At 45.8% G+C, this 13,671-nt stretch overlaps 1 protein-coding gene across 2 annotated transcripts in view; it reads right to left on the bottom strand.

The window, feature by feature from the left end:
* Positions 1-13,671, bottom strand: part of LOC144740767 (ras GTPase-activating-like protein IQGAP1) — a 112,331-nt gene that overhangs the window by 81,362 nt on the left and 17,298 nt on the right. For both annotated transcript variants that reach the window (XM_078623512.1, XM_078623520.1), the window contains exons 6-13: positions 13,604-13,671; positions 12,423-12,536; positions 9,813-9,991; positions 7,372-7,465; positions 6,822-6,985; positions 6,195-6,282; positions 3,952-4,109; positions 472-632 (exon numbers count right to left, since the gene is read on the bottom strand). In XM_078623512.1, the coding sequence (XP_078479638.1) occupies positions 472-632; positions 3,952-4,109; positions 6,195-6,282; positions 6,822-6,985; positions 7,372-7,465; positions 9,813-9,991; positions 12,423-12,536; positions 13,604-13,671 (1,026 nt within the window). The remainder of the gene's footprint in view (positions 1-471; positions 633-3,951; positions 4,110-6,194; positions 6,283-6,821; positions 6,986-7,371; positions 7,466-9,812; positions 9,992-12,422; positions 12,537-13,603) is intronic.

Genomic DNA, 13,671 nt, shown 5'->3' with positions numbered 1-13,671 from the left:
TTCATGACAAATATTTTTAATGCTGAGTTTTCCCATTTCCATGAAATGGAGGTTCTGAGCCTTTTTTTAATTCAACACTGAAGTAAACTCTCAAGTGAAAAGGCTCTGTTGAGAGTGGAACACATCTGTGCCTGCCATGCTTAAATGTTGGACACGGTAGTTGTTTGATAATGATACTTCCCCACGTGAAGCAGGGAGGCCAAGGACGGATTCAGATATCACCCGCCACCGATATTCGCGATCGCCAGAAATCAAACTCATGGCATCATGTTCATAACACAGTGCGTGAATTACGAAGCCACCGCTCCCCCACTAAAATAACATATCACTGAATATTCAATAAATAAATAGGCTCCCAGCAGATGGAGCAAAACGTCAGACATCGTGGCTAACAACACGGCAGTACAAACACATCGGAGAGCAACAAGAGGCCATGAGAGCAGTCTTTTTTTTTTGCATGATATTATTTACCGCTGCAGGTTGGCCTTGTCGAGGCTCGCCAGCACAGCCGACTGATTGGCTAGCAGCGTCGCCACAGCGACCGTGTCACGCGCGTCCAGGGCCTGGTTGACGAGGGCCAGGGCGGAGAGGGCCTGCAAGGACTCACAAAGGGCCCCGTGGGACAGCTCGCCCTAGGGGAGGTGGGGGGGGTAGAGGTGGGCGATAGTGGAGTGGGGGAGGGGAGGGAAGGTGGATTTTTATTGGATTCGTTCTTTTTAGACGATGACTTTGAATTCATTTTTGTGTTGTTACAATTGTGTCATCGGCATGTCATAAAAGAAGCATTGATTCACCCCATGTTAGAGAACAGCCCGCTGAAGATAATAGATAATTTCACATAATATAATAAATATCACATCATATAAAACCTTCATCCAAATGATGCACTTTCCCACATGCCCTGCTTTAAAGGTGTTTGCCAAACGAATATCTTCCATTTACAGAGGAGCTGAAATATTTGTGGCAGAGACAGACTATGATGCCACTCGTTGTTTGAGTGTTAGCTGGTCATATGTACGACATACTCTCCTGTTCTTTTACAAAAACTACTCAACAAGGATTTGGCCAGTCGGATCATTTCTGGGCCCTCAACTGCTCTGTAGCCTCGTGGCTCGCAGGGCAGCGTTCGTGCATACACTGTACATACAGGACAATTACTCCAACATCCTCTCTTTTACTCTTATATAATAAACCGGCCAAAAATATTTAGCAGCGAGGCTTTTTCTGCATAAATAACTTGGATCTGAAGGCACTTGGAGGAGGGGGAATGTGAAGGGATGGAATCTCTTCAAGAGTAACATGCCGTGCAGCTCCCTGGAATATGTTTCAATGAGCCACGATGTGCGTGGGGGTGCAGTTTGGCACCCCATGCTAACTTTCATCAACAGCTCTCCACTGGAAGCCTTCACTTGAATCTGTTTTAACCATATCCGCTGAACACATTCAATTTCAGGTGCGATATCATTATTTAGACATCGAACAAATACGGTCACTGCGTCGCGTGCTTTCGGGTGCGCTTCTGCGGCCGTTTGGAATGCTCTTCCTTCCGATATTATGAAGCGACTGGAGCTATGCGCTTTTAAATTAAAAAATGCTTTTTGCATTAAGTTTCTTGTCCTTCCTCCGCAACTCTGATTAGCACGGTTGGCTACGTACGGTGCAAAAGAAGTTCAACATATTCTATGCATTCCACGTGTGGTCGCTGAGCGCATTCCGCTATCAGCCCGGCGACCCAAGTTCAATTCCCAGCCACAGCAAGCACCAGTGGCAGAGTGATAGCTGAAACGGGGATCTAGGCACCCCTTTCACGAACCTGCACTGACCAGTGTGGTGAAGAATGGTCAAACAACCCACCGTGGCCAAAGGCATGGGGAGGCCTTAATCCAGCAGTGAATTGATCCACTAGAGACCTGTGAATATACGGTAACTTTACCCTAAGTGCCTGTAGACATTTGAAACAAACAATACATGGAATGTCGGACAATGTCCCTCTTTAGTTCCATAATTGGGGCAAGCTTTGTAAATTAAGTGCCAAAACCAAATGGAACATGGTGGATTTTGTGCAATCATTGGTGACTAGCAGAGGTGGGACAAAGTCATTGTTATGCAAGTCACAAGTAAGTCTCAAGTCTTTGCTCTCGAGTCCCGAGTCAAGTCGAGTCAAAGATGAGGCAAGTCCAAGTCGAGTCTGAAGTCATCAAAATCATGACTCGAGTCTGACTCGAGTCCAAGTCGCATGACTCGAGTCCACACCTCTGAGGTGGGACAAAGTCATTGTTGTGCAAGTCACAAGTAAGTCTCAAGTCTTTGCTCTCGAGTCCCGAGTCAAGTCGAGTCAAAGATGAGGCAAGTCCAAGTCGAGTCTGAAGTCATCAAAATCATGACTCGAGTCTGACTCGAGTCCAAGTCGCATGACTCGAGTCCACACCTCTGGTGACTAGATTGAGACCATTAACTCACTACACTGATAACCCAGTTTCACAAGCAGCTGTAACCTGGATTTGAACATAGGATCTCAGTGCTCTGATCCCTGATCCACCCGGCCACCTCTGGCAACATCAGTAAGACCAAAGTGAGAGTAATAACCCCAGTACACATTCAATTGTAACCCTTTAAACTATTGAATTCAGTGAATAGCAACAACAACAAATGACAATGGCCTTTAATCAGGAAAGCCTCGCCTAATCTTAACATAATTTAAGGAGCATTCTACATTGCGGTGAGTGGCCAATTCAATGATGAGTATTTGGAGGAGATAACACTCAAGGCTCCATACTGTCAGATTAAATCCATTGCTGTATTACCATCTGGTTACCTCGCAGCCAACGCATTTACGGTCTGGCACTGCTTGGCAGTCTCCCATCCAGGGACCAACCCGGTCCACCCTCTCTTTTTTTTGTTTTCGGGTTATACCACGTGTTATTCGACTTGAGGTCCGACGTTTCACTACGCATGTTGGGAGCTTCTTAAGGTAACTGAACGTCATGCTGAACAGCACGCGGCAAATGACCCAAAAACGCATTAAAAAGAGGATCAGGGTTGACTATGCTTGGCTCGGGAACTCCGATGAGAAAGCGCGCAGTCAAGCCGATTTGGTCCATAGGTTTGGCCACAAGGAAGACAGCAAAATTCAATTTGTGGGGGGCGGCAATGGGTGCAGGATTTATTTACAACAGCCCGACCTCTCTGGAGGACAACAATGCTCTTAAAGCATCCAGCTCAGAGTAGGATTGAGCACAGGGCCTTTTATGATGGCAAAGAGCTGCCCCGTGCACTTGCGCTATAGCCGTGAGCCGTTTCTCAGGATCAAACATAGGCCCCCTCTTGACGATTACTATTTTGTTGCACTATGTTACTGCCTACGTTGCTTACTGGGTAGTGCACGGATACAAAAAAATTGGCTGGCTGACAATCACAGGGTTGATTTTAAATTGCAGCCTGTGTCAAGTCATCCTATCATACCTCTGAGGTTGGTAAAATGAGTACAGCATTACCTCTGGGACCCTATTGCCAGCATTAAGAGTATTTGTCAGAAGTCAAGTGTTGATGTCCTATGAAGATATTGTTGCCGTTCAGTCATCTCAAGTTCTATCCCGTCCCTCACAATTCGATGAATTGTCACTATTCAGGGTCACAATTCAAATTCAATCATCGCGATGACCTTTGCCTGTCCCAGGTCTCACCAACAGCGGCGGGGTGGATATCGGCAAATAGTTTTTTTACATTTAGTTTGTCGTCCTTCCTCCGCACCTCCAATTAAGCACGGTTAGCTATGTAGAGCGCAAAAGAAGTTCAACATACGTACTTGCAGGTGAGAATGACTGCTAACCACTAACGCCACCCAGTGGCATTTCCCAAGGTTCCCCCGCCAAAACCTCTAACTTGCTAGTGGGGGAGGGGGCGGCGGAGAGGGTTGGGGGCTGGGGAGTGGGGGTGGTGCCACTCACTCACCATCTCACTCTGCAAGGCCCCCAGCTCAAGCTGGTAGAGGGAGGCGGCAAAGGGGTGTATGGGCGGGAGCCGAGCGTCCGGCTGTTGCAGAGCGAGCACCGTGTCCTGCGCCTCCCCGGCGCCGATCGCCGCATTGATCTTCTCCACCGCCTTCAACACTGCAGCAGCAAAACAAAAAAAATCATAACATCTCCAGCAGTGTGCGACTATGGTCATCCAGAATAGATCGTGCAACGTGTAACGATGCAATGCCCCCGATCCACAAAAAAAAAAAAAGGAGACATCATGCTGATACCACTCTGCTCCTCCTGACACGGTTGTCTGGCTTGACCACCTGAACGTGAAATTGTAGTTGTTGCTCTGCATCTACATCAGCCGCACGAAGGAAGCACACTGCAGCACCACGGTGCGTTGTCATCGCCATCGGGCATCATCTATCTACTGCTGGATGCTGGACGTCGCCAACTCTCAGGGTCCCATAATGCAACATGCTCTGTTTCTGCGGCGGACGCGCTCACTCATATGATCCTTCCTTCGGCTGCCACTCTGTCATTAGTCTCAACCACCAGCTGTCATCCCTTCTAAGTGATGCGTGCTGCCCAAGCCCACTCATGTCCTTCTGACGTCATGTCCTGTCATACATAATAGCGTGATATGCTGTGTTGAATGAGCAGTAGCTAGACAGTGTGGAATTTCCACCACTGGCCCAAGGCCACTCGTGGAGTTGAATACCGCTGGCTCATTGCTCTTATCAACCTGGAGACGCGATGCACTAACTGTAGTTAAAGCAGTTCAGGGACAGGCCAATACACTGCAGCAATCTATGCCTTCACTTTCATGGATTCTTGTCTCTTCCTATAAGAGAGTTCCGTTTCCTTGTGTGCTTCATATAAAACAAATACATAGCGGTGACAGTAGAAGGCAAATGCAGCCACATACAATGAATATTTATAAGTGAGAATTGATGATGATGAAGAACAACAAAAGGGGGTGTGGATTTATCAATGCCTTCTTAAAGGTATTAACAGAAGCTGCTTTTTGAAAAATGCCCAAATTGGAACTTCAACAATCGATCAAAGTAAAGGACGGCATTGATTTAAATTAAGCAATTAATTATATTGCAAAAACACAGCCCCTCGGTAACCTACAGCGAGAGACCAAAAACCAGGCACGGGGACAAAACATTTAAACCGTCCTGACCCTTACACTGCCAGCCTCTCTACCCAACTGCGACGAAGAATTTCGACAAATATTCAATGCAAAGCAAAGCTCGCGTGTCGTGAGAGTCAGCGAAGGATACATGGCCAGCAGGGGGCATGAGATTGGCTCGTCTTGGTGTGAGATTTGGTTGAACTCAGTGGTTCTTCACCTGTGGTGCACGCTGCACCCCCTGGGGGTGCGAGATGCCCTTTCTGGGGGTGCAAGACGTGGCCAGATTTTTTTTTAGAAGGTAAATCATCGAAACACAAATTAAACACGGACACGTAAGTACAACTACCTTGTTTCTTCAAACCTATGTATTTGTTAACATTATACTTTTTTACGATTGAGAACCAAAGGGTTGCAAGGCTCAGGTAAATGTTAAGAACCACTGGGTTAACTCGAGTCCTCACGGCTCAACCCCCCACGGTACAGCTTTCCGCGATTACTAGCCATGCAGTGCGAGGTGGCTTAACTTTAATTGAAAATAGAAGTGAGTTGTAATCGTGAAAAAAATGGACCGCAGGGGATTATGAAGACTGGAGTTGAGAAACATTGGATTTAACAGATGCCAGCGGGAAGGAGTTCTGTCTTCGTGTCGCGTATCATCCGTCGGCAATAAGGGAATGGGAGAAATGTTCATATTTTAAGACATTTTCCTCCAAGAACACAAGAAATTGGGTTCTATATATTATCTAAAAAGAGACCTGTCGTCTCAATTGGCCTTCATATAGTTATAAAGAAAGCATTATAATTTCTTCTTAACGATTTTCCAGTCCTACAAATGTACGAGATTTCACCCTGCCAATTTCTCGAGACTCAAGAGCTCCACTTCATATATATAATCAACTTCATGTATATGAATATATCACGATAAATTAGCACCACAGTGCTGTACAACACACCTACCGAATTTACAGGTCACGCATCAAAGCGCCCGGGCCTTTAGCATGGCCATAGGGTCCCCATAAAAACTGGCAGATGATGAGGCAGCAGCTGTTGTTACCCGTCCCCCATCCTCTGAGCAGCCTGGCGTCACTTACTCAGGTGATGACGTAACGCCTCCGAGTTGGCCCTTTCCACGCCGGCTTGCAGATCCTCTTTGCCCAGTTGGCATTCCCTCCCTGTATCCTGTATGCCCGGATGGACATCCAGAACAACAACAGCAGCTTTGTTTCGGTGGTCACAGTGAAAGGCTTTGAGAGCCTCTGTCAAGTCCCGTGTTGTCTTCCTTTCAATTATAAACAGACAATTTTTTTATTCACATACAAATTACACCACATTTATACAGAGTATTCCTTTTATGACATTGTTATACATTGTTTGAAACATTTTGAGTACCTTTTCTTTCTAATAAAAAATGAAAGCTCAAAAGGACATAATGGCAAATGTTCATGTCATGATAACAAATTGTTGGCAGTGGTGCACAAACACACATTTAAAAAGAATCTCCTCATTCATCATTAACACTGCCTCGGACATTTAGGCCCAAATGTCGGAAATGTTTCACATTACACTGAATGGTGACACTGTGAGCGGTGTGACAATTTGAATGGTGACACTGTGAGCGGTGACGATGTGGACAGTGACACTGAACGGTGACACTGTGAGCTGTGACGCTGTTCGAGGTGACGCTATCAACGGCATGAATGAGAGAGGGAGCAGCGCACCTGTCCCCTGGCATCTCGATCCGACGAGAGCCGCTCCAGGTACCAGCGCGCGTTCCCCAACTCCACTCCATGCAGCGCCAGCGCCCGGGCCCTCAGGGCCTCCATCAGCTCCTCGGGGCTCTCCCCACGCAGCGCGGCATCCACACGCTCCAGGGCGGCTTGGGCTGAGGAGCAGAGGCGGCATCAGCACGGCTCGCCGTCACGATAAATCGCTGGCGATATCCCCATCGCACCACAACCCCCACCCCGGCCTTCCGTTCAGAGTGGCGTGGCGCGATGGCGCATTGCGCTGTAAAACTGTTGACCTGAGTTGAATTCCGGGCCAAGGCCAATATCAGTGGCAAGCGATATATTTGGACGCCAATTTCACCAAGCCGGACTCACCAGCGTGGTGAAGTATGGTCAATAAACCGCCATGACTACACAACATGGAGAGGCCCCTCATTGAGCAGTGAATTGACGAAAGGGCTGTACATTTCCACATAACCAATGTCACTTTTAGTATTTATAACCCGTGATGATTATCTGTGACACATCTGGGCCTCCTTACTGTTGACTGTGTTGATGTTGCCCTGGATCTCGGCCTGAGTGAGCAGCTCCTCATACACGTCCTTCTCCTCAATGGAACCGTCGTCCACCATCCCCTGAGAACACACATCGGGCCGTCAGTGCAAAGGTGATCATGGCACAATGCAAGCAAGCGATGTGATTGTTTTTATAATTACCTTCATTTACTCAGGAAAGCCTCGCTGAGTATCAAGCCACTTCTTTCCGGAAGGTGCCACATTGGGATGTTTAGCCAAGCGCATCTATCAGCGTCTATCGGTAGGAAGTATTCCTAAATACAACTAGATTCGAAGCTTTCGTGACTGCAGGAATAACTCTTTGGTTCTTGCGGTAAAGTCACGTAGAAAGAAATTTAATTAAATAATAATAGAATACGAAGTTGCGATTGCAACACAAGCAACCATCATCAGGTACAAATGAATGAGAAGACAAACATTGTAAACTTGGAAATATAATGCAATACAACACAGAGAGTCGGCCAACAAAACAGTCAACACCCCACCTGGTTGATTACATTCTTCCAAAGATTGCTAATTTTGAGAGAGAGACAAAACATAGACACGGAGACACACAGACAGACACACAAGCAGAGAGAGACTCACACAGAGACAAACATCTCTCTATGTTTGTCTCTCTGTTTGTCTCTGTGTGAGTCTCTTTCTGCTTGTGTGTCTCCGTGTCTATGTTTTCTCTCTCTCTCTCTCAAATTTAGCAATCTTTGGAAGAACGTAATCAACCAGGTTGTGTGTTGACTCTTGTGTTGGCCGACTCTCTGTGTTGTCTTGCATTACATTTCCAAGTTCACAATGTTTGTTTTCTCATTTATTTGTACCAGATGATGGTTGATTGTGTTGCAATCGAAACGTCGTATTCTATTATTATTTAATTTAAGTTATTTCTACGTGACTTTCCCGAAAGAACCAAAGAGTAATTCCTAAATACCTACGCAGTTATCGGCAAATACCAGTCGATAATTAAGATACATTTCCTGCCACTGTTGTGGGTAGCTCTTCCTATCCATGGATAAGCAGGGATAATACAAAAAATGTACTCCCACTTCTTGGCGATTCGTTTAATCTATGAAGAACGGAAGGAATCGATACACGGGGAGAAGATGCTGCAATTGGAGTGCTGAAGTGCAGCAATAGGTTGGCATTAGCTGCCCCCCCACCCACTCCCGCTCCGATGGATCGGTCAAAAACTGAGAGGGAAATACGAGACCGAGATAATGGGTAGGCATGGCACATGGTAAGAAGCGGACCCATGCAGCAGGCAGTGGGGAGTGAATTGGCATGTAAAGGTGCATAGGTCAATTGAATGAAACATATTCTTATGTTTATGATGATCCACGCATAAAAGCATGCATCTGTGTGTGTGTGTGTGAGAATCGATTATTTATGATTGAGTCTAATGTCACATTAAGAATGATGGAAGTAAATACAACTGTACAAAATGAGATGTAAGAAAGAATAAACGTATTCTTCGGTTTTTCGGTAAAGCAATCGTCATCTGCTGATGACGATTGCTTGTGTTGTGATCGAAACGTCGTAGTTTTTTGTTATTTTTGTTATTTTCTTTGAACCTATCTATGTGAATTTACCAAAAGACCCAAGAATATGAATTCCTGCAGTCACGAAAGCTTTAAGTCAAGATTTAAAGAACAAACGATCGGAACTGAACGGTAAAAGTTACACAAATAAAATATATAATATTTTTTCCCGCCCGCAACTTTATCCTGATTTTCCCAATAACAACGTGCCATGAAACAAAGAATCCATCCAGGTGTCTCACAATGCAGCGCAACCCTCCGTGTTAGAGAACATCCAACAGAAACAGATATCACAGAAATACTTCTAATAGCTCTTCAAATGACCTTCGGTCAAAAATGTAAGATGCAGCACTTTGCCCACCTAGCCAGCTACAGTGAGAAATCTTCATCACATGACAAGTCAACCCGATATTTTAATATTCAGAGCTCGAGTTTAGTTAAATAAAGTGTGGAACCAAATTTAATGTGACGGGATTTTCCTGTGCAGTCATTGATGACTGTGCTGAGACAATCTACACCCTAGACTTGAGAACCTGAATTAATCTGCCTGGATTTGAACTCGGGAACTCAATGGTGTCAGCTTAGCGCTCTGACCTCTGACCCAGATCCTGTTGCAAAAAGGGCAATGTTTGCACATGTCTCGATGGGTTTATTTCAATTCCTGGTTAAATGCATCAAGAATACTGAGCCACCTGGCCACCTCATGAGACGTGATTCGTCAACCGAATCGCGATCCTGAATCGTGAAAATGCATCGTATCACTGCGAGGCGTGCGGTTAAATTGTCACATGTCCTAGTGGCGTAGGAGTCAGGAGAACGGGGCGGCGTGAGTGACGACCACCGCCGCCGTCGCCGCTACCGTGTGTGGCCCTCACCCGGTTGCGGGCACTGTTGGCCTTGTCAAGCTTGGCTCGTCGCAGCATGCTCTGGTAGGCCTCGGCCAGCTCCTCTTCCAGGCCCAGCAGCATGGCGCTGGGGTTCCTCAGGGCGGCCACCGTCTCCGCCGGGTCCCCCTTCTCCACGGCATCGTTGATGGCTATCACTGCCGCGTGCACTGCCCGCGACAGACGCCACGGCATGCACAAGCGGAGCGTTTCCCGATGATCGTCAGATATTGGAGATGTGCGTATAAAGTCGACTCTCGATTGTCAGGGGTAATAAAGAAGTTCAACATACATACATAGATACGTAATAGGGGGAGAGGGGTGGTCCTGAATAAAACAAACACACATAATGCAGTATATACATAAATTAAGCACATACACGGTTCTCGTAAATTCCCAGTGGGGAGAGGGGCAGTCCTGAAATTGCAAGAAATTTTAATGGATTTGTACATGAATACAAATTTATTTTCTCTCGTAGCTATATATGACCACACATAACCTCTGGTTGTAACCTCGCTGTGTTCTTCCTGGTTCAGCAGTTTCACTGCTGAATTATTATTTTTTCCACTTGAGGACGACCGCTTGTGTTACGATCGAAACGTCGTGATATGTTATTTGTATTTCATTTTTCTACCTACGTGACTTTACCGAAAGAACTAAAGAGTATAGCACACCACACATTTACACGTAATTCTTCCTTCCGTAAATGAGAGATGTTCTTCCCATTAAGCGTCTTGATTTTTGAAGCAACCCTCAGAGGTGGCCACCCTCGTTTGCAACCACATGCGCGTTGGCAATGGGCTGGGCAGTGGAGCGTGCTTTTTGAGGACCTCTAGTTTTTATTTTTGAGCCCAGATATAAATGACATCAACCACCACAATGAATAACTCCCCGCTGCCAGCCACTTCCTTGACTCACCACCAAGGACCACACCCAAGCGACAAACTTAAAACTGCGATAAAAATTCAATGTGCACATTCGACCTTTAGAAATAACCGACTTGATACAAAGAATTACTTGTTCTTATTTAAAGTTTTCGTGACTGCAGGGATTCATATTCTTGGTTCTTTCGGTAAAGTCACGTAGAAGGGAAATAATAAAATAATATAATATAAATATAAAACAATAAAAATTCTCACGACGTTTCGACTGCAACACAAGCAATCCCTTCTACGTGACTTTACCGAAAGAACCAAGAATATAATTACTTATTCGCTTAGGGTGTGGGTTTTTTATTATTATTTGTCATTATCTTGTAACGAAAATCTAATTCCCCCCGGATAAATTTATATATCTGATACATCAAACTACTTAAGAAAAAATGCTACATTTAAGAAGATATAAAACCCAAATATCCATACAGATAGGTATCAACTACTGACAACCCTATACAGTATCCCCTTTGCCTCCAAAGCGCAGGATGAGTCATGCACCACCAAGTATCAATAATTGGCAGAAGTTGCAGGGAAAATGATACTCGCTAGGCACAAACAAGCCACTCCTCTAGCAGTTCGATCACTTGTCAAGGCTGCAATTCGACCAAAGGTCTCAGAGTACGCGGGGGTTAGGTTCCGTGTACCCCCCGCGTGAGCGCGAATCCTCGTAAATTGTGGTTCGCCTATACGAGTGTATATACAATGTAAGAGTGTATATAAAATGTATATAAATGTACACGAATGTTTAATAAAGTACAGCACTGTACAGTAAATGATCCACTAATCATCGGCAGCATTCAGGTCAATTAGAACACTGTATATATTTTTTGGACTCGTTTGTTGTGCGGGCGATACAATTATACGCCTTCAAATCCACGTTCGCGTAATGGCGTGTTGCGAAAGTACGAGTCACAAGTGTAAGTACGAATCGGGGTCGGTCGCGTATAAATGAGCGGGTCCGTGTACTCTCAACATCTTAACTGCATACGCATTAATTTCTGCCTTTGTTTTCACCGTCTCGTTCGCAACGCACCGTGGGGTTTTTGCATACATTTGTCCTTGCAGTTCCGTTCGCTGCACCAGCCTAAATGTGTGACGTCCGCATATCGTTTGGCCTCTGATCTGCACGAAACGTCAACGAGAGATTCTTGGCACGAGCGTATCAATTGGCCGCGATCGGCGAATCGACGCACCTTTAACGTCCTAAGGGGGCCGTCCATAAATGACATCACGCACCTAGGGGGGGGTCAGACATTTGTGACGATGTGTGACGAGGGGGGGGGGGGTTTGAGAAATGTGACGTCACGTAAAAATGCGCAACTTTAAATAAATATATAATTGCTCTAACAACACTAATTGTTATAACAACACTCCTACAACATCAGAGTGCAGCGCCACATTAAATACGCACTACAATGACCATCGTTTAAAGCGATTTGAAGCATGTTTTATTTTCAAAATGGAAATATGGTTTTGGGGGAGGGGGGGCAGAGCTTTGTGACGTCATATTTGAGGGGGGTCTGACTTTTTGTGACGCTGTGTGACGAGGGGGGGGGGTCAAAAATCGTACAAAATCGCGTGGCGTCATTTATGGACGGCCCCTAACGCCAATTCTCCGCAAACTAAACCGGGGTCCCCCCCCAACTCCACAGCCTTCCCCTCTTACGTGCAGCTTCATCCACGGAGAGCTCACTGGCCAGGATCCCGCCGATTTTGCTGAACGCCGGCATCTGAATCCCGTACTTCTCCAGCTCCTTGCGCATGTTGTCAATCTCCTCCTCTGACGGGGGGTGGAGAGAAGTCAAGGACACCCATCATCACGCCGCCTTGCTGCAACAGTAAAGCCACGAGCGGTGGCACGTCAATTTACGGCAGAAACAAGGAGATGCATTGCTAGCTTGTCCTAGTGTCAATGTTGTTTATTTTCACTTGAGACTCTTTCTCCATGATTGTCATTAATATTGTCATAAAATGGTCACATGTCGCTTCCACTCCTGATGTAACGCGTGTGGTGGCCTTCACTCAGCAGTGGAGGGAAAATGACCGTCGATGTGAGATTTAGGTGACGGGAAGATGTAATTTTTATGTATTTGCGCTGTGTGACATGTTTGGTCGTGGAGCAGTGGTAGTTCGTTCACTGTGCTTTGAATCTGGCGACTTGAGTTCAATTCTCTGCCATGGCCAACACTCGTGACCAGTGACATCTGAACTGATCTTGGCCCTCTCTTCACCAATCTGCACTGACCAGTGTGGTGATGCGCGGTCAAACAACGCCTATGGTCAACACAATAGGGAGGCATTCATCCAGCAGTGGATTGACCAAGGGCTGTGAATGTGCACTGCTACTATAGCTACCCGGTGGCCATGTTCTATTCTGGACATTGTGACAAAGAGCTTTGGAGCTCAAAGATTCCGCTTCTGAATAGCTGATCTAGCCCAAGGATTCATACTTATATTCGTCGTGTTCAGCATGGTAGGGTGGGGGGTGGGTTGTAAATACTGTATTATTTTTGACAATAAAGGGATTATGAGAACATCATCTGTTACGACCGTTTGTGAGTTGTGCAATATTTCTTCAGGACCCTGTACTCTGCAATGTTTTTGTTTTGTTGTCATTGTAGTGCTCACGCGCCATGGATATCCCTCGTAAAATAGCCGTACAACTGACTAAACAGGATCATGTGTAACAAATAAAGGGAACTTACACTTTGTGTATCGTGAACATCTGCGAATCAGTGTGGTTAAGTCACAGCGGGTAGAAACGCGTTTTAGAAGACCCATACGTCGCTCAGTCCAAATGGAAGAAAACCGTAGCAATTAAAAAGCAAAACCAGCAAGCAAACCAACCTGTGAAATTGACTTTTCCAAAGAGGTCCTGAATCTGCGGAGCCAGCCCCAGCTTAAAGAGATACAAA

Source organism: Lampetra planeri, chromosome 3 (assembly GCF_965212315.1).
Source record: "Lampetra planeri chromosome 3, kcLamPlan1.2.h2, whole genome shotgun sequence".
Classification (NCBI taxonomy): Eukaryota; Metazoa; Chordata; class Hyperoartia; order Petromyzontiformes; family Petromyzontidae; genus Lampetra; species Lampetra planeri.
Note: the sequence above shows the minus strand (reverse complement) of the source record. Positions and strands in the feature narration are given on the sequence as shown.